The sequence below is a fragment of the Vipera berus genome (genome assembly GCF_964194415.1).
Source record: "Vipera berus genome assembly, chromosome: 1".
Lineage (NCBI taxonomy): Eukaryota > Metazoa > Chordata > Lepidosauria > Squamata > Viperidae > Vipera > Vipera berus.
The window spans coordinates 259,418,725-259,441,232 of NC_138202.1; the positions used below are offsets into that span (position 1 = coordinate 259,418,725).

Sequence of the window (22,508 nt, forward strand, 5' to 3'; positions counted from 1 at the left end):
GGTCAGACCTAATAGATTACTTTATGGCAGCTATGCACTTTATTGGAGTGCAGGAATGTGAGAAGGTAGGAAAACAAACAAGCTGACTTTAGATGCTAAAGTTCCATACAGGTTAGGTCTGAGATTGGAAAGCTGTTTAACAATAGAAGTCAAAGCTCTTTTTTTATAGCTCTGATTGAGACATGCTTAATTTCTTGAGTCATGTCTTTTTCTGTGAGAGGCCTTTGTTCTTTGTTCCCTTTGTAAAAGGACTATGGATCACATCATCATCATCTCCTCCTCTTCCGAATTAGAAGCTGCTCCTTCAGCACACTCAGATTCATCAAACAAGCCCACAGCAAGACTCCATTAGTGTGTATGTAAAGTTAGAGGTTTTAGCCTCATGTATATGATTTCATATTTACTTGCATCTGCCATTTACCAACCTGCTTCCAGAACTGGTGAATGCTCCAACACTGGAAGTTTTTAAGAGGAGACTGGACAGCCATTTGCCTGAAATGGTATAGGGTTTCCTGCCTGAGCAGGGGGTTGGACTAGATGACCTCCAGGGTCCCTTCCAACTTTTTTTTTAAAAATCCCATTTATATCCCACCCTTCTCCGAAGACTCAGGGCGGCTTACAATCTAAGAAGCACAAATCAATGTGCTTAGCAATAGCCTTCATTCTATGTATATGCCTGCTTATTAGGGCTTTTGCCCCCCCAGCGGCATTATTACAAAGTCAGCTTAATTGCCCCCAACAATCTGGGTCCTCATTTTACCTACCTCGGAAGGATGGAAGGCTGAGTCAACCTTGAGCCTGGTGGGACTCGAACCTGCACTAATTGCAGGCAGCTGGTGTTACTTAAGGAGGCATTAGCCCATTGCTCCACCAAGGGATAATTAATAATAATAATAATAATAATAATAATAATAATAATAATAATAATAATAATAATAATAATAATAATAATAATAATTTATTATTTTTAATCCTAATAATAATAATAATAATAATGATGATGATGATAATGATGATGATAATGATAATGATGATGATGATGATAATAATAATAATAATAATAATAATAATAATAATAATAATAATAATAATAATAATAATAATAATAATTCAACCAGCTTTTACCATCCTGAATATTATTGGGGGTGGAGAGTTTGTAGTCAGTCAAATGCTTAGGCTGGATCTGGCATTTTTATTTATGTATTGAGTCCTTCCCAAGAAGGTAGGATAAGCAAATGTGGTTGTTGGATGGTATTTCCTCAAGAAACATAAATGAGCTTTTCCAGAGGGAAAGCAGGTGATGTGGGCACCACCTGAGTTATTATATTATTGTTTTGGTGTTATATAATTTTATTGTTGTTGATCATAAAAAGTCCATAGGGATTTTGATTATATATAAACTAAATAAATTGGTCTAGGATTTGTAGCCAATTGATGCCAAATCTAGCTTTTTTGAAGCATAACTATTTAGGGTATCAAAAATGATTTCTTTATTATGAGCTAAGTTTAAATGTACCAACTCTGAGTCTCCCTTCTATGCTTCCCTGGTTTCTTTTAACACCTAAAGATCACCGTCTATATTTTTACCAGGTTTGCCAATGTAATAGTTAAATCTTTATAACCTTTCCTGAAATATCTACATAGTCCTCGACTTACAACCACAAATCAGATGGGAACTTCCATTGCCAAGTGTGTGATCGTTAAGTACCTCCCAATTTTATGACCTTTTTTACGACATCTTTAAGTGAATCTGGCTCCCCCGCATTGACTTTGCTAATCAGAAGCTCACTGGGGATGGTCGTAAATTGTGATCACATTGACCCCGGAATGCTATAACCATTGTAAATACATACTCGTTGCCAAGCACCTGAATTTTGATAATATGATTCCAGGGACATTGTAATAATCATAAATGCAAAGACTGGCCAGAAGTCACTTTTTCCGCCACCATCATAACTTCTAATGCTCATTAAATGAATGGTTGCAACTCAAGGACTGTATACCTTTTTCAAAATTCAGCCTTCTCCCAGGGATCAATTTAAAACTCATCTATTGCTTTTGTGAAGTTATATTTAATTTAATTTAATTTATTAATATTTCTATACCGCCCTTCTCCCGAAGGACTCAGGGCGGTGTACAGGGCAAGAATAAAACACAAAGCTACAAAAATTAAAAAGTAATTAAATACATGCCCATAAAAAACAATAAATACATTAATAAAACCCCAATAAAATGATAGTAAAAACCCCACCAATCCCCCCTCAGGCCAGGCCGGCTTGTTCGAACAGGTATGTTTTCAGATCGCGGCGAAAGGAGCGAAGATCGGGCGCCGTCCGGAGCTCAACCGGTAACTGGTTCCATAGCTCCGGGGCGCCCACAGAGAAAGACCTCCCCCTGGGGGCCGCCAATCTACATTCTCTGACCGGTGGCACCCTGAGGAGGCCCTCTCTGTGGGAACGCACAGGGCGGAGGGAAGTTGACGCCGGCAGCAGGTGTTCCCTGAGGTACTCCGGACCCCTGCCATGTAGGGCTTTAAACACCATGACTAGTACCTTGAATCTCACCCGGAAGACAACTGGCAACCAATGCAGCTCACGGAGCAGAGGTGTGACATGGGAGTATCGGGAAACTCCCAACACAACTCTCGCGGCTGCATTCTGTGCCAGTTGGAGCCTCCGGGTGGTCCTCAAGGGCAGCCCCATGTAGAGAGCGTTGCAGTAGTCTAGTCGAGAGGTCACGAGCGCGTGAGTGACTGTGCATAGATCATCCCGGCTTAGATAGGGCCGCAACTGGCGCACCAGGCGAACCTGGGCGAAAGCCCCCCTAGTCACAGCTCCTATGTGGTCTTCCAGGGTGAGCCGTGAATCTAGGAGGACTCCCAAGTTGCGAGCCCTATCTACGGGGGGTAACAATTCGCCCCCCATAGTAAGAGGTGGAATGTCCGAATAAACCCGGGATGAAGGTATGCAAAGCCACTCGGTCTTGTCGGGGTTGAGTTGAAGTCTGTTCCTCCCCATCCAGACCCGAACCGCCTCCAGGCAACGGGACATCACGGTGAGGGCATCACTGGGGTGGTTTGGGGTCGAAAAGAAAAGCTGGGTATCATCAGCATACTGATGATACCCAACTCCAAAACCACGAATGATCTCACCCAGCGGTTTCATATAGATGTTGAACAGGAGAGGCGAGAGGACCGACCCCTGAGGAACTCCACAAATGAGAGACCTCGCGGTCGACCTCTGCCCTCCTGCCAACACCGACTGCGAGCGTCCCTGGAGATAGGAGGAGAACCACTGTAAAACCGTGCCTCCCACTCCCAATCCCCCAAGACGCCGCAGCAAGATACCATGGTCGATGGTATCGAAAGCCGCTGAGAGGTCTAATAGGACCAGAACAGAGGAATGCCCCCTGTCCCGGGCCCTCCAGAGATCATTCACCAGCGCGACCAATGCCGTCTCCGTGCTGTACCCGGGCCTGAAACCCGATTGGTACGGGTCTAGATAATCCGCTTCATCCAGGACCAGAGGGAGCTGATGTGCCACCACACTCTCAACAACCTTCGCAAGAAAGCGAAGGTTGGAGACAGGACGAAAGTTGTTCAATACAGCTGGGTCCAAGGCAGGCTTCTTGAGGAGAGGCCTCACCACCGCCTCTTTCAAGACGGCGGGGAAGCTACCCTCACTCAAAGAAGCCGATATAACTGCCTGGAACCAGCTGCGTGTCCTCTCCCGGGCTGCATAGACCAGCCAGGAAGGGCACGGGTCCAATAAACATGTGGTGGTGCTCAGCCTCCCCATGATCCTGTCCACTTCCTCCGGAGTCACAGAATCAAACTCCTCCCAGGTGATATCGACAAGACCACCCGTGTCCTGCTCGACAGACTCTGCCCAGTCAGAGTCCAGACCGGTCCGAATCCGAGCGATTTTGTCCGACAGATGCTGGTTAAACTCCTCGGCACGACCCTGCAAGGGATCCTCCCTCACCTCCTGATTCAGGAGGGAGCGAGTCACCCTAAACAGGGCGGCCGGGCGATTATCTGCGGACGCGATAAGGGTGGCGAAGTGGTTAGACTTCGCCTCCCTTATCGCAGCGAGATAAGACCTAGTGTAGGTTCTTAGTCGCAATCGATCGGATTCGGATCGGCTGGATCTCCAACCGCTCTCTAGGCCCCGTCTCCGACGCTTCATCTCCCGGAGCTCCATGGAGAACCATGGGGCTCGACGGGATCTGCACCGGGTCAGGGGCCGCAGGGGTACAACTCGGTCAAGAGCCTCAGTGGCCGCCCTTTCCCAGGCTTCCACTAAGGCGTCTGCCGAGCTGTGAGCAAGGGAGGCAGGTGGGGACCCCAGCGCTGCCTGGAACCTCTGGGGATCCATTAAGCGTCTGGGGCGGTACCATTTGATAGGTTCCACACACCCACGGCGGGGGGTGGCAAAACGGAAGACCAGCCGCAGGAGATGATGATCGGTCCATGACAGGGGCATAACAATTGGGGAGCCCCCACCAAGATCATCTAACCACCGTCCAGATAAGAAAACTAGGTCAAGGGTGTGGCCTCCCTCATGAGTCGGTCCCGAAATTACTTGCGTCAGGTCCATGGCCGTCATGGAAGCCATGAACTCCCGAGCCAACTCAGATGATCCTCCCAGAGATGGTAGATTGAAGTCCCCCAAAACTATAAGTTTCGGGAACTCAATCACCAGCCCAGAGAGGACATCGAGAAGCTCAGGCAGGGCTGCTGCTGCGTGACTAGGCGAAAGGTACACCAGCAGCAAGCCCAACTGCGCACCAGGGCCGCATCTCAAGAAGAGAGACTCACACCCGACTATCTGGGGAACGGTGGCCTCCCGTGGACACAAGGTCTCCCTCATAACAACAGCCACTCCCCCACCCCTACCCTGAGCCCGAGGCCGGTGTAGCACCCGGAAACCTGGTGGACAAAGATCAACCAGAGGAATACCGCCCTCTGGGCCCAACCAAGTTTCCGTAATGCAAGCCAGGTCCGCCTGCTCACCCTCGACCAAGTCACGGACGAGAGGAGCTTTATTAACGACAGACCTGGCATTCAAGTACACCAGCCGGAGCTCAGGAGGCTGCACATCCTCACTCCTCACAGTAAACCGGCACCATTTTGTTTCAAGCAAAATCTGGGCTCAAATTAAATACTTCATATTGGATACACACATACACAGACGTGCACGCACACACACATATGTCCGTGTGCCTGTGTGTAAATTATTGACTGACTATGTGTCATTATTGTCAACACTTAGTGACCACATAGATCAATCATGTCAAACTTGCGACGTCGCGCAACATATTGGGACTTTTTCCCCATTGCCGGCAATGGGCTGGGTGTGGTTTCGGCATGACGCATCCAGCCTGCGGGCCGGCAGTTTGACATGTCTGGCATAGATTTACTCCATGATAACCTGCCATTAATCTGGACTTTAAGGTCTTTTAATGGAGCACTCATCATCACTATAACTGAGTCTATACAAGGAGGGCTATTTTTAATGATTGTACTCTTTCTAGACCTCAAGTACTTGCTATTACATACACTACAGTAGAGACTGATGGAGCAAAACCGATTTTTTATAAAAAGATTATTGTGAGACTTACTCTTTTTCTCACTTAATTTGCAAACTGAATTGGCTGTTCTTGTTTATCTCAAAACATTTCTTTTAGGAGGAAGCCATACCAATACAGCTGGGGTTATATATCCCATTACATTTGCTATGGTATGGAGTTTTATACGACCCCCCACCCAACTGTCTTGAAACAAGCCTGAAAACCCTCCTTCTCCCAGGCATTGGATTAATCTGTGATTGGATTTCTTTAATTGCAGGATGAAGTGAGTGCTTTTTGAATTTGCTCTCTCTGGGTGTGTACTGTTTTTTAAGATGATTTTTTTTCCTTTTCCCTTTTTATTTTAAAGCTGCCCAAGTAGATATTTGGAAGCCAAGAAATTTTATGAATGAATAAGAAGATAAACACTGTTATAGCTATAATTTTACATATACCCTCCATGAGTTAACCCTATTGAACCCAGTTGGATTGCACTGTTAAGCATACAAAGATCATTTATAATTATAAATGCTATGTTTATAATAATAATGACAAAAATATATTTTCATAAAAATCATGTAGGAAATAAATCAGGCAAGTCAGCATTGCTTTATTTCTGCGAGAAGGATATTCTGCCAATTTAAGTGTTCTGAAATGTGTGGGCAACACTGATTTTTTAAGACATATGCAAGATTAGAAATTTTGAACTGATGATAGCTGCTGTCAAGTCTTGTGTCAGCACAATTATTTTTCATATTCTGTTTTCCCATTCACAAACTTTTTCCAGAATAGTAGTTGCATAATCTGACACTAATTAAAGCAGTTTGTAACTTTTCATTTAAAAATGATCCAGTCGCCTATCTGTATATTATACTTCAAGCAGCAGAAAGGAATTGACATTCTAAATAAATAAATGTCTGCAGAATCAGAAGAGAAGCTAAAAATATTTTCCCACTGGAGATGAGGGTGGCTTCCATATACCTGGCCTTCCAGAAAAGACTTAAATCTGGTTCTGCTGGCTGCCGGGTGGTGACAGGGGCGCTCTAAACTAGAAGTGGTTGATGGGATAGAGATAATCCCCACATTGCCTATTATCCTGGTTTTTAGTTTTTAGTTTAATCTTTTTCATTTTTAATTTTTTTTAACCTTGTTATCAGTTTTGACAGAACTTGCCTGTGTCTCTTAAGAATTATAACAAATGCAGACAAATGAACATTCTTCTAGTCACATCAGCAAACTGTGTGTACAGAAGCAACATTACAGGTTAATACTCACCACATTGAAATTAAGATTCTTTTCTACCCACTCTTTGGCTTCTTTGAATTCTTCTTTCATTTCCATGATATACAGTGTATCTAAGGCATCAACGATAGTTGCTCCTTGAATATTACCTGAAAGAGAGTCAGCAATTTTATTGATGAGGTCCTTTTATTCTTCTTTGTGAAGAGAGAAGATATAGCAGTGTTCATGCTTAAATTTGTAGATCATTAGTTAACTGTTTTAGTCCATTAGTATAATTTGTATTGATACTATTAACAATAGTAATGAGAACTAACAAAAATTGAAATAGAATGAAAAAAACAGAAAAAGAAAAAAGAAAAAGCTAAAAGTGCAGAAAGAAAAAGGTTGAAGAAAAAAAATATGAAAAGCCTCTGATCTTCTTCATAGTAGTTATATCTCTTCTTTCTATAATCTATCTTATTTGATATCAAAACCATAAATCATAGGTTCATTTTTTATTTTTACAGAAAAAGCCCATAATGGGTTTCCAGTTATCAATAAATGTAGCTATTGTGTTTTCCTTAACCAAACATCAGTTTTGTTAGGCATATGGTGTTAGCCTACAATGTTGGGTTGAAAATATATTAACCATGATGTTATGTCTTTAAGATGTTAATTGGCCAATGGGTGTGTAAGTGTTCTCATGGCCATAAGAGGGAGCTAGTAACATAGCTTCTTTCTCTCTCTGAATTCACTGCTCTCTACTATTACTGTTTTTTGCTCTGTTACTGTGATAACCTGAACTGTGTATTGACCTCTGGACCAGTAAGAAGACTTTGTATTTGGATTGCTACTTGGACTGTTGCTATTGTGTATGACCTGGACTGTTTATTTTTGACTGTGCATTTTTTTTACACCACCTCAAAAGTAAACTACTTTTTGCTTTTACAACTCAGTGTACTCTTGTGGTTACTGTGTGACTCTTACTGCTCTCAATACCCTTCCTTGTCTGTGCAACTCTTTGGTAGCACAAGGAGACCTCTGCACAACAAATTCCTTAACAAGTTTAAACATTTCACCGAGTTATTCCAAAGGTGTTTTTTTCAAAAAGAAAAAAAAAACAGGGGAAAAAACTTTTGAAAAAGCATCTTTGAGACAACTATGACCGGGATGACTGAGAATCTCCACCAACATTTTGCAAGTTCTATTATTTTCAGCAACCATTCCTCTGTTGTAGGTATTGCCAAATTTTTCCATGCTTATGTCTTCAATAATCTCATATATAAAAACAAAGTTCCATGGCTCTTTTCTAATTGTTTAACCATCAGTTCTAGGAAGAAAAGTTCTAGTTAATTTTGATTAACAAATTCTATTACCTCATTTGTTTGTTAAATTATCAAAGCTTCTCAATGATTGATGATAAAACATTCAATGGTTGATAAAATACATCTAAAATACCTCTGTGGCAATACGGATACAATAAAATGTCTAGAAATGATGAGTATTATTTCTCTGGCAGTATTATTCAAGTTAATTGGGCCCCCACTGGCAACAATAACATTATGCAAATATCTTACACCAATACCTCAAAAATAAAGAATACTACACTGTTCCAGACCTGTCGTGTACGTGAAACTTTCAATTTCTCAATAATACCTTAAATTTGAATAAGGGAAAACCTAAATGAGTTATCAAAGATTCAAGTAGAAAAGGTAAAGTTTTCCCCTGTCCAGTCATGTTCAGCTCTAGGGGGCCATGTTTATCTCCGTTTCTTAGCTGAGGGAACCAGCATTGTTCAAAGACATTTCCTCGGTCATGTGGCCAGCATGCCTATACGTTGAGGTGCATGGAATGCTGTTACCGTCCCACTGAAGTGGTACCTATTTATCTACTACTTTTAAACTGCTAGGTGGGTGGAGCTGGGGCATTAACAGGAGCTCACCCCATCACACAGCACTTGGATCTCAAACCTGGGTTGTCAGCTGGAAGCTCAGCATCTTTAACCACTGAGTCATTGCACATTCTCTTCAAGTAGAAAGCATGACTAATATTTATGAGAAAACAGTTGTGTTGTTAGTTGAGCAATGATATATTAATTGAAGTAGGAAGTAAAATATTGAGATCAACGCATACTGAGCAAAGAGAATACTGCAATTCATGTAAAAACAAATGTAGGCTATTCGGTATATTATGCAATATATATATATATGTTCTGTTTAAATCTTGTACATATTTATACAGAAGTAACTCTTACTGATCAATCCATATGCATTTTATTAATCTACCATTTATTCTGGGTATAAGCCCAGAGTTGCTTCACATCAAATTTGTTTTCCTATACTGTACTCAATAAAATAGTTTGTAACAATTTGGAGTGAAAACTGGGAAAATATCGTCATGTAATTATTTTATTCACAAATATGTAATCCTTCCTAAAGATATGTTGGGAAAGTAGATACTGATTACTTCTGCTCTTCAAAAAACATCTCACATCATAGTTCAAACAAAGTAAAAAAAAAATTTATCCACGAAACATATTTGCTACCTGAAAAAACTCTATTTAAAATGAACATAGAATAAAATTATTAAGCAAACAAAATTATTTGCTTTACCAATGAATCTTAGAATCTCTCTAAGCTGTCAAAAGGAAATGTTACTGGATTTTAAGTAGTTTATAAAGGTTATAAATGCAAACTTCAGTTTATGGCGCCAGTAAACAATTCAGTTTACTGACCATTCCTTAATCATTTTTAAAAGCAGTGATAGTCTGCAAAGAACTAAATGTCATCTGATCTTTAACTGTGTCATGCTGAGCAGAAATCACATCTCTTTTGGCCCTGACTTCAGCTTTTTAAACAGATGCTATTTAAGTGACAATCTTAATCATTCCTAACTCACAATATCTGTTGAACACACAACTGCCTGTAAAAAACCCCCACATCCCCCCCAAAACCCATTGTATTCTGGAAGTAGAAAACTTGCATGTTCCTGATGCACTGAGATCAAAGTTGAAAGGACAGAGGGTAAAGAGTAACATAGAAGAAGGCACAGCTGAGCACAGATTAGCTAGAAAGCTGACATCATTAGGGAAGATACTAAACATATGGAAAGACAGAAGTGCTTATCTATGAAAGGCATTTCTTATATTATACTGCCATATGTAGATAAAGAATTATAGGCTTTCTAATAGTAAAATGACAAGAGAAAGCTTATGCAGAGCAATATTATGTGCAAAAAAATCAGTACAGTACTGTACTTTTTATACCGAATGGTTTTCAGACATTAGAAACTCACAGTCCTGAAAATAGAAATTTAATTATACTAGCTAATTGTTCATTACAACGATTGAACATTACACAAGATAAATTGAGTAACTGGAAAGGAACCAATATTAATGAAATCTATTTTTTTCCAGGCACCTACTGCTAGGAAGCACATATATATGCCAACAGCTGGCATGATAGATGAGCATATTAATATTTAATGTCTTAATTTTAAGTATTTCCAGTCCCTCTCCTAAGGCTGGATCCAGATCATACTTACTAGGTAATGAATTCCACTGCATTCTGTAAGACTTATTATTAAATAAACATATATAAGATTTATATTATTAGGATCTAAATAATATAGGAAACTACTAAAAATGTGAGGAAGGGTCATTCATGCTGTCTGGATCTCTGGCATGCAAAGAATGTTAATTTCTCAATAAATATTTACAAACATTTCAATTAAAGAAATTTTAAAAAGCTCTCAATTTGTTTGAGTAAGATATTTAAACTATATTACAGTAGTTTATTAGTTCCTTTGATTGGGACTAGATGATGATTTTTTGTAATGTTTCATTTTGTCTTTTTTACTGGGATTGGACTATGAACAGAGGAAAGGGGGATTTGTTTAAATAGAAATAGATATAAATATAAATGGGAGGATTCAAACTGGGTGTAATAAATATAGTTCATAATACTTGCGTTCTTACTTTCACTGGACTTTTTTTGACTAATATGAAGAGATGAAAATCTAGAGATAAGCCCTAATAAGCAGGCATATACATAGAATGAAGGCAACTGCTAAGCTTGTAAGCTGCCCTGAGTCTTCGGAGAAGGGCGGGGTATAAATGGAATTAAAATAAATAAATAAATAAAAAATATGAAAGGTTGTATTTTAATAGAGTGATACGTTGTTAAGGTTGACTATGCTTGCTGGAGATGAAGGGAGAAGTAACTTATTCTATCTTTTTTATCTGCACTTTTTCAAATTTGTAATTCTTTAAATGTATTTCTGTAGAATCTTCAATCTTCATTTAAAATTATTTTAAAAACCAAATGTGTTGTGGAACCACAAAATACAATGATTTAATGTTATTTTATTATATTTAGTAGCTATATAGCACTGGTTGCATATGCCACTATTTAGCAAAAGAAAAATCAGGGACTCGGCAGTTTCATGGATAAAATAATCACATTTGGAAGCAATTATTTTGAAGAGCTGAAGCCAAGTAAAGTAGACTGAGCTGCTACTTGGAATACTGGTATAAGGCGGCTTCCTCTATTTCTAGAAATTAAGAAGAAAGCAAGAGCCCTATTTTCCACTGTATTTTTCTATGATGTTATACTCTGTGTCCATTTTCAACCTTCTCCTCTTAAATCTCAACATACCCATCTCAAGATACGTATGGGAAGTGGGACTCTGAAAATGAGCACTTTTAAGATTTTATTCCAATTCTAAATTCTAAATTAATCCCACACCAATAAAAGAATAATGATTTTATCTTCACTAGAGTACAGCTGGGGAGAGCAATGACATAGATGTAATATGGTTTCCTCTTCTTCCACTCCCCTTTATTCTTTCTTAATTTGGTTCAGAGAGTTCTGCTCTCTCTGGAAGACATGCAGATATACCTAGGGGCAGCTACTTCGAAGTCTTTCAGCACTTCCCTAGGCTACCCCCAGAGTTAAGTTCACACCCAAGTGTCTTGGTTGCTGCTAGACTTCATGACTAAGTTAGCTGGCTGTGTTGTTACACCTGCTCTTATCAGAATGTCCTGCAGGAGAGTGCCTGCAGGACACTCCATGAGAACCCAACTGTTGAAATGCTGGTGCTTTGAAAAAAATGGCTGAGGAGTTGCCTTTTTAGTGCCTTTTATCCTGACACTTATTCAATGACAATTATTTGTTTTGCACAATGATTAGTCATCTTGAAAGGTGGGGTGAACTGATGATAAACAGATAACATGCAAAGCATTTCTGGTCCAGGATTATGTAAAACTTTAGGTTTCCATTCCTTTTACTAACTCAGTTATCTTTTTAAAATTTTACACACCCAAATAACTAAGAATAGGTATCTAACTTTAGTCTGATTATCTACTACTTGTTAAATGTTGCAGCAAATTACACTGTGCAACAAAGTTTACTGCCTAGCTAATATTCTGGCAGCGTTTGCTGGATAAAGAAGACAGAATTAGCTACATCAATGCAGGTTAGTTAATTCAATCAACTGGTAACACTATTAGGAAATGTTCGGTAACATTTAACTGGAATTTCCCTGTTTGTTCTGTGTTCCATAAATTGGGGAGATAGAGAAGTTACCTAACAGTAAGAGTTGTTTGAAAATAAAGTGATCTTCCTGCTGCTGGGTGTGTTCCAGCAAAGGCTGGAGAGACATCTGTCAGAGATGCCTTAATCTGGATTTTCAAACTGAGCTTGGTCTCAATATACTTAAAAGGCTCTTTCCAGTGCTATGATTCTGTGATTAATGTTGGCACTTCTCCAATGGGGCTGCGGCAATTTTGCTCTAAAAATGTTTCTTTATAAAATTAAAAGCTGGCAAATTTGGAAACACTTTGCCAACATTTGTTCCCAACTAGTATTTTATTTTATTTTATTTTATTTTTATTCCATTTATATCCCGCTCTTCTCCGAAGACTCAGGGCGGCTTACAAGCTTAGCAGTAGCCTTCATTCTATGTATATGCCTGCTTATTAGGGCTTTCACACACCCCCAAGCGGCATTATTACAAAGTCAGCTTATTGCCCCCAACAATCTGGGTCCTCATTTTACCTACCTCGGAAGGATGGAAGGCTGAGTCAACCTTGAGCAGGCTCAAGGTATGAGCAGGCTCCTTCCAAAAAACCAGAAAGCAGCACTGAAATTAATAGTAATTTTTAATAACATTTTTAAATTAATTTTTTTTAAAAAAAAATATTAAATTTTATTTTTAAAGGAATCCAGTTTATCAGAGAAGAGGAAAATGACAACTCGCTACCCTTCCTGGACATCCTGATCAGCAAAGACCACAACAGCAAACTAGAAACACAAGTCTACAGAAAAACCACCTATACTAACCAGGTGCTCCACTACCAAAGCAACAATCCAACCTCCCACAAGAGAAGCTGCATTAGGACTTTAGACGAGTCTAAACACACTGCAGCAACCAGGAACAACAGAAGAGAGAAATGGAGCATCCATACAACATATTCCAACAAAATAGATATCCATGCAACTTTATCAAAAATTCCCTGACCATTCAACCCAATATAGGACAACCAACACAAACTCTATATATCAAGAATATCTCAAAAAACACCAACAGGCAACTATAAGCACACGGAATCAGCATAGCACACAAGACAACTAAAGCCTTTCAAAGCATCTAAGCATACCAAAAGACCCCAGAAGAAAAAAAACAGGAGTCATTCACAACATACAATGTAAGGATTGCAACAACCACTATGTAGGACAAACAGGCAGCAGGCAGAAGACTGGCAGAATACATCCACGAAAACCAATTAGCAGTCAGAAGACATGATGGAAATTCTTTAATTTCTCAGCATATAGACAAATTTAACCATAGTTTCAATCGGGAAAATGTGACCATTCTAGACCAAGCCAAATCCAAAAATGCCAGGGAATTTCTAGAAGCCAGGCACTCTGACAAATCAGCCATCAATAGACACAAAGACATTAACATCATCTATGGACTATGAACTATACACACTATATCACCCAGTCCAAAAAGGAACAAAAAGACCCAAGATCAGAATAAATTAACTCCAAAGTTAACATCAGACCAACAATCAAGTAAACAATACCCCAATCAAGAAACTGCCAAAGAAGCCAACAGCAAACAGCCTAATCAAAGAATTTCTAAGACTACCCCCAACGACAGGCAAGCCACTAGAATATAAATGGACAGTCAACAGCACTCCTTACTAGCAGTCTAGCACTGATGATGTTACCTAGTTTGGGTAATGAAACATCTGCAAGAAAACAAGCAAGCTCAGAGAACATCAAGGACCCCTCATGGTATTGAACCTTATTGGTTTGTTTCCTTGTTGTGTTGCCAAAAATGAATGATGTGTATGAAGGTCATTTTAAGGAAGGCCTGACCAAAAAGAGGCTGATATTTAATTTTCAACCTTGACATTTCAGACTGTAGTTCTAAAGTAAGCGGGAAAGTAGCAGTTCTGAATTGCTAATCGAAAGTCATCCACTACAATTAATTTACGGTAATTATGATATTTAATAATTTCAGCAAGGGTAATAGGATGGGTAATAGGAGAACCCTATGAAGTATTAGACAATATATATTTCAAACACTAAGCTTACAAAGATTCAGCTTTTCATCTTCTGACATAGAATGACAGTACACAATTGTATAAAAAAATGCTTTAAATTCAGTGGCTATTGTTAAAGATAAAACAAATAAAAACTGAAACATAAACATTTATGACGCTCACTCAGTGATATTCTTTTCCCTTAATAATATTGCATCATTGGTCTAATGCAGGGATAGGCAACCTTGGCTCTTTTATGACTCGTGGACTTCAACTCCCAGAATTCCTGAGCCAGGTGGCTCAGGAATTCTGGGAGTTGAGGTCCACGAGTCATAAAAGAGCCAAGGTTGCCTACCCCTGGTCTAGTGGTTGGGGCTCCAGGCTAGAAACCGAGAGACTGTGAGGCATGAAAACTTTAGGCGTGAAAATTGGCTGGGTAACTAATCTCTCTCTCAGCCTAACAGGGTTGCTGTTGTGGGGAAAATAGGAGGAGGAAGGGGTATTAGCTATGTATGCTGCCTTTAGTTATTTAAAAAAAGCGAGATAAAAAAAACTAAATTATTTGTTATGTAACTATGAATTCTAATTTTAGAAGTATTATACATATTAGAAATGTTGTACAAAATTAATATAAAGTATAAAGATATTATTTATAATCAGATAGTAAGAATTAAACAGCCTGATTCTCATATAATACTGACTCATAATGTCATCCATAATTATGAGTTCGCATTAGGAATGAACTAAACCATGGTAAAAACCTTTTGTTAATGGTCTTTGTACATGAGCCAATGAAACTAGTTACAATTATAACATGCAGAAATCTTCTCAGATGTTTATCAGACTAAATGCACAAGAAATACACAAAACCTATACCAACATGCTGTAGGGGGATGGGGGTTATGGCATGGTGAAGAGAAATATGCTCTTCCCAATTCCAGAATTAAAATACAGGTAGCCCTTGACTTACAACCATTCATTCAATGACCATTTGAAGTTACTACAGTACTGAAAAAAAAATCAACTTATGACTCATGCTCAAAGTTACAGTTGCAGCAGCTGCTCCTGTGGTCACAATTTGGGTTCTTGGCAGCCCGACTGCACTTACAACTGCAGGGGGCACATCAAGTTCCCCCACTCACCTATCTCTCCCACCTCTGTGTCCTTTTGGCCCTGTACTGTCCTGCTGTCCCAGCTCATCTTTGCCATTTTCTTGCTCCTGCTGCTAACAAAGCATGCCAAAGGTGGGCTGCCAAATATCTAAATATTGATAATGTGAACATGGGGGCACTGCAGAATTCAGAATTCTCTCTGCTCTTATTCAACATCTACAGTACATGAGGCTGCTGGGTGAGTTCATGTAAGGATGAGGTTTTGAGACCTGCCAGTTATGCTTGTACCATCTTTGGTTCTGGGTGGAGTTGCACTGTCCTAGAAAGTGAGCGATCTGGGGGTCCTTCTGGATTTATCACTCCTGCTCAAAGAGCAGGTTGCAGTCATGCCTAGGAAGGCCTTTGCACACCTCCATGTTGTGTGACATTAGCAAACTGGGAGGGCTCACTTGGCGAGTCCCAAGAGGTGGGCCTTCTCTACTGTGCTGCTTGCCTTATGGAACACCCTCCTCCCTTTTTGTTGATTATAGCTCAGCTTTCAACACCATTTTGCCGAGCATTCTCATCGAGAAGCTGACTGACTTGAAATTCTCCCCCGCCATCTGCGACTGGATTCAAGACTTTCTTAGGGACCGGTTACAAACAGTGAGGGTCAGGTCTGCTTTGTCCACCCCCCCTGAAGCTTTGCACCGGCTCACCACAGGGCTGCGTGCTTAGCCCCTACCTGTACTCTTTGTACACATATGACTGTGTATCATCTGACCCATCCACTGTGATAATTATGTTCACAGATGATACGACTGTGGTGGGTCTTATTACAGGTGGGGATGATACAGCATACAGGGCGGAGGTACAAAAACTATCCATATGGTGTAGTAACAACAACTTGCACCTGAACACCGGCAAGACGAAAGAGATGGTGCTAGACATCTGGAGAAAAAAGGAGGAACCTGCCCCACTTTACATCGGGGAGGACTGTGTGGAGAGAGTTTCCTCCTTTAAATTTCTAGGAGTCTACCTCTGCGAAGATCTGACCTGGAAAGTTTATACAACCTAGGTGGCTAGAAAGGCCCAACAGAGGCTTCACTTTCTCAGGGTCTTGCGGAAGAATAGGGTAGAACAACAGCTAATGACCCTCTTTTACCGGTCTACTATAGAGAGCGTCCTCTCGTATGGTATTGTGGTTTGGTATGCTGGTCTGACAGCTGTGGATAGGAAAGTATTACAGAGGGTGGTGAGCACAGCACAAGACATTGTGGGCTGTCCCCTGACACCACTGGATGACATCACCAGGGCTCGTTGCCTTGGAAGAGTGAGGAAAATTCTCAGGGATGACTCACACCCTGGACGGTATCTCTTTACTCTCCTACCATAGGGTAGGAGATATAGGAGTATAGCCAGCCACACCAACAGGCTGAAAAACAGCTTTTATCTGTGGGCTGTTAGGCTTTTGAACAGGAAATATTTTTTATAAATTTTATGCAGAATTGACTTGCGAGGCCGGTGTGTTGTGCAATTAGCTCACATGGTGTAATAAGATGGAAGGTTTGTGTCACTGTAAGTTGGGGGTAGGGGCACGAAGGGAGGCTCAGCCAATCTCAATGTATACATGGTTGTACTTTGACAATAAAGGTTCATTCAAAGCTTCCCCCTGAAAACAGAAAAACCATTTTAGATTTTGATCATCTGTGCCCTTAATAAAGATTGGCACAAAATACAGAGTTTAGGCAGGAAAAAGGGGAAGGCTCAGCTGATTTCCTGGATTGCTTAAGAACTATGATCCAACAGCAGCCTGGAGACTCTAACTTAAAGCAATTTGCCCAAATTTTAGTAACATTTCTGTAGAGGTTGCATTTAAAATGTCTTACTGGGCTGGAAGGAAAACACCTTAATAAGATTATTACAACAGCCACTCAAACTCAAAAATTTCTAGATAACTAAAGAAAAAGCTAAAGACACTGCTGATGGCTCTTCAAGTGAGTCAACTGTAGGCTCTCCACTTTCCAACTAATAGACAAGAAAAGGAAGGACACCTCTAAATGTAGCAAGCAACAAAATCTGAAACAAGCCTTCAGACTTATCCTTTCAGGGTCAAAGTCCCCAGGATCACATTGCTCCTATGGAAATCCTGGGCTTTGGAAACAAATTGTCCTAAAAATAGCCCAAGGATGTGTGCGGGTGAAAGTAATAGCATCTTACCTCCTCTTGTCTCTTTCTGTCTCTGAGCCATTTGCTGATTGCACTACAGGAGGAAAAACTATCGCTTCTAGATACTTCTAGATACTCTTTATTCTACTCTCAAGATATCAGAATTCCCAATATTTCTCTGTAGTAAATGGGCCTTACAATTGGGACTGGCTTTGCGAATTAACAACCATTACATATTTCATACCAAATGGACTTTGTTTACATATACTTTCCCAGCACGAAGAAGCAACAGTGGTTCTATTGGCAATGCCTCTTCGGGAGGAAAGCCAGACTCACGTTTTAGATGAATACAAGTTGAAGCAAGTCACAGATATTTTGTGGACAAAACATTCTAATGAAATGAGTTATCTACTTGCAGTCCAGCCTGTTAAAATTTTAATTTTAATTGATTCAAATACCTCCCCCCCACCCCCGATTAACCAGGAAAATGCAATATCCCTTAAACCCAGAAGCTAAGGAAGGAATTAAACCAGTAACTAACGTATTCTTGAAGCAGGGTATAATTGTAATCACTAGAAGCAACTCTTGAATCTTCCTCATTTAAAAATGGTGGTAGAGTAATAAGTGGCACTTTGTGTAGCATCTAAGAATGACAAATAGACTTATGATACCCACCTTTCCTGTAGTTCCAAACCCCAATACTATTCATTGGTCAGCATTCTTGTTTTTATACTCCTAACTTTTCAATCACCAGTCTTTGTAAACTTTTCTTTTCTGTTCCTTTTCATCCTAATAATCAGCTTTGTTTTGTATGCATAGTACCTTTATAGTCTGTTTGATCATGTCCTGCATCTTCTGCTCTAATTCAGTATGTTGATGATCTCCTTGTGGCTTTCTTTCTCCTGGAAATTTGCCAGACTGACCAGGACAATCTGTTATTGCTGAGAAAGGACCAGGTCTGTAACACCAAGCTGTAGCTCTGAAAAACCTCTGTGCCTTATCTAGGTCATGGTATTTCACAAGGCATTAATCCCATTTTAAATTTCTCTTGCCTACTTCTGTCCCGGAAGTGTACACTTTTGGAGAATGGGTTATTGCTGCCAGTGGATATTCAACTTAGCAGTTAACCAACTCCTCTGAAAACTTCTGCTACTCCCTTTCGTGGCTCTGAAGCTCCAAAATCCTCTTTTCTGGCTTTAACATTTGTGCTTGTTTCTATTTTTGCTGTAGAAATTCCCGACTGCTTTAAGACTTGCACCTTCTTTGGCCACTCTGTACCTTTGCTCAATCTATCAACACCAAAGCACAGGGAACAAAATGGATCACTGGCCTGCTACAGCAAATGTGTTAGATCTCATTGCTCTTGCTTTTCCTCCATGCTTGGGCACAGTAGCTGCTCCACTTTAATCTGTGGATCTTTGCCCTGGGCCATCAGCTTTTTGTTATCACATGCTATTTCTTCTCTCTTGCTTAAATGCCAGACTCAAGTAGCTAGTTGTGCTAACATGTGCCTTTAATTAGCCAAAGGGAAATCTGCTGGTATTTATGTAGATTCTTGATATGTCTCTGGAGTTATGCATAAATTGAGCTTTATGGAAACTCAGACAGTTTCTAACTAATTTAGGTTCACCTATTAAGCATGTCTCCTTGGTAAAAAGTCTCCTAGAAGCCTTGCTCTTCTCTGCATTCTCTGTCTCATCGGAGTATTTCTGATGCTATTAGAAATGTATTGACAGATATCTCTGCCAAATATGCCGTCCATCTCAAAACACAACTGTTTTGTGCTCACTTAAATGCTTCCCAGACTTGACAGAGGCCGTCCCAGATCCTGGATGTCTCTTCAGAAATCCAAATCGAGAAAGCATGCTTAGAATTCTCATAGATGCTTATTAATACTCTCAGTCAATAGGCTTCCTCTGATGGATACTCAGTGGCCCCTAAGGTACTGCTTCCATATTTTGTTAATTTAGCCCATGGAATTGGACATATGAGCAGAGGGAGAATGAAATCTTTGATGAAAAATTGTAGTTTACACCAGGATTTACTACTGCAAAGAAGCAGTACTGTAGAAGCCACCCAGTTTACCTAGCCTATAACTCATGATGCCCAGCAGAAACTAGGAAAGCCCTTCATCCATCACCATTTTGACCTTTTGTGTACTTCAACATAGATTTTGTTCAGGTGCATAGTACATGGTAACAATTTCTGGTAATGGTCTCTTACTATACGCATGATCTGAACACAGAGCCTTGGTGGAGCAGTGGGCTAATGCCTCCTTAAGTAACACCAGCTGCCTGCAATTAGTGCAGGTTCGAGTCCCACCAGGCTCAAGGTTGACTCAGGCTTCCATCCTTCCGAGGTAGGTAAAATGAGGACCCAGATTGTTGGGGGCAATTAAGCTGACTTTGTAATAATGCCGCTTGGGGGTGTGTGTGAAAGCCCTAATAAGCAGGCATATACATAGAATGAAGGCTACTGCTAAGCTTGTAAGCCGCCCTGAGTCTTCGGAGAAGGGCGGGATATAAATGGAATTAAAAAAAATATATAATTTCTTCCATCAGTGAAATGACTTAAGTCTCTCAGACGGAGTTCAGCTAAGACTGATTTTACCTGATCAAAAACATGCATTGTTAAAAATTCTTCTTTTTACACTTAAGACTTTGTTAACAAATACATTCATTGCATGTAGTCCTGTCCTTGAATGCTGTTAAGAACTCAACCTTTTGATCACTAAAACTTATCAGGAACTCTGTTTCTATCAATTCCTTTGTTTGCATTATCTTACTAATTTAAAGTTTACTTATGCATAGTGAATGTATAAAAACTTGTAGCCAAATCTGTAAGGGGAAAGATGTAGCAGGTAAGAGATTCTTCTGCCAACTCTGGAACATAAAGTAACATTGCCTCTCACTCTTTCTGCAAGTCCTGCTAATTTTCTTAACAGTAAACATGATACAACCAGAGAATTAAACTTTGATAAAGAAACACACATTTTCAATAACACATCACAGCAGCTAGTCAAAAACACCGCTTCTAATATAATCTTTTAACTTCAGAATAGTAAATCAGCTGATGTCATTAAATAGAAAGCACATATTACTTACCAAATAAATTGCTTGAGTGTCCTTGTTTTGATATGGGTTTCAGTTCATTTAATCCCCAGGCATAATGTTTGTAATTATCCCAGGCATGTTTCATCATCTGGTGGGACATGAAAGCAGGATTATAATTTGGAATTGGCAAGAAAACTAGCAGGAAATATAACCAAAGATCAATGTGCTCATTCAATGGTTAATTAAACACCTATTATATTATAAATATATTCTAATGTTAAACAATATTAGCAGAAACATCATATTGATGTTTGCTATTTTAGTTACTCAATTATACAGGGACCTGCTTTAATTCCATTCTCATCCCAATTCTTACTTAGAAATATATAATGGAGAATCATATATTCCCAGTTCAGCTAACAGATGGAAAACAGAATTTCTGTTTAACTCTTAGCTAAAACCAATAAACAATAACATTCTGATATTTTATTCATCTACAGCATATAATGACATAAAGCAAATCCAAACTCTAGCAAACATAGCAGAATTTAGTGAAATAATTTAGCAATGTAAAAGAAAAATCAATGGATACCCCCAGTAAATTCATAGCTGTTTAATTCACAACACAGGCAGAGACTTGGATGGCATCCTTTTATAAGCAGAAATAATTATTTTACATCATTTCATGAATCAGTAGTTCCCAATCTATAAGTTCCTACATCATTGTCACAAACTTTTGAGTATTATTGTGTAAATTAGGAATCAGCAAGATGGCATATGTTGGCTCAAAGATGTATGCCCTCACCAGACTGATACTAAATGAAAATATTTTTAAATAATAATTTAAATATCTGCAATCTACTGAGATGCTTAAATCCCAAGATTTTGGAAAGAATGCTTAATAAATTTGACAATGCACAGGCCAGATACAGATACCAGAATGCTTGCAATTTCCACCTCAATCCCCCTATTGCATCCCCTAAATATTTATTTTTCATATATAGGTTAGAATTCATACTGCTGCCTTTGGAATGTGTTGAATAACAGATATGAATGTTCATATTTAAATATAGCCACCACTCTCATTTCCTCTCACAAACCAGAGAGTAGAAGTGCATGCTTCCTCTGTGCATTCCTTTCCATAAAGGAATATATTTTAGAGTCTTATCATGATTCACCACACTTTGGTGTAAATGTATCACTTGCCCTCTGAAAGATCTCTCTTCTTGAAGGGAGCCCTCTGCCATCAGTTCCCATTCTCCCAAGATTAATTTAATTTTGTTTTTCCTTAGCAGGGAAAGGAGCACTGATAGGATATGAAGCAACAGCTTCCTAGCACTTGGGAAAAACTGGGATGGCTTTAATCCTAAAACCTAAGCTTCCTCACTAGAATTGTGTTCTTATTTCAAGTATTATCTTTCCATTTCTAAAGTACATATTGTTTCCCTGCATGTACCTCACAGCACAGATGCATACACATGTTGTATTTTAAAGGTGTGCTTATTCAAGCATTATATATCAGTTGGGACTAAGCTATATCATTTGGGCTAAACTGTCCCAAATGATATGAAGCTACAGCTAAAACAGCTCAATAGTACAGAGATTATCTCACTCAAGTTAATTTTTAAATAACCAAGGCAAAGTTTCTGATTGTGGTGTCCTCTTATTATTCTGGGAATTCTATAAATTAAAGTTATATGTTAGAGGGCAGCAAGCTAAGGAATACTGAATTAACAAAATAATCTGAGAAGTGAATCAGTTAAGTGATCAGGTGCTGTTCTCCCAAACACCCTGGCATTCTAATTCAAGCTAATTAAATTGATTTCCAACTTAGCAGAAAGCAACTTTAATGGA

General features: G+C 39.6%; 1 protein-coding gene across 1 annotated transcript in view; it reads right to left on the minus strand.

Annotated features, from left to right (window-relative positions):
- Positions 1-22,508, minus strand: part of MAN1A1 (mannosidase alpha class 1A member 1) — a gene marked incomplete at its 5' end in the record, with an annotated part of 70,333 nt that overhangs the window by 25,999 nt on the left and 21,826 nt on the right. The window contains 2 exons of the mRNA XM_081313054.1: positions 6,844-6,959; positions 20,706-20,802. Of these exons, the coding sequence (XP_081169180.1) occupies positions 6,844-6,959; positions 20,706-20,802 (213 nt within the window). The remainder of the gene's footprint in view (positions 1-6,843; positions 6,960-20,705; positions 20,803-22,508) is intronic.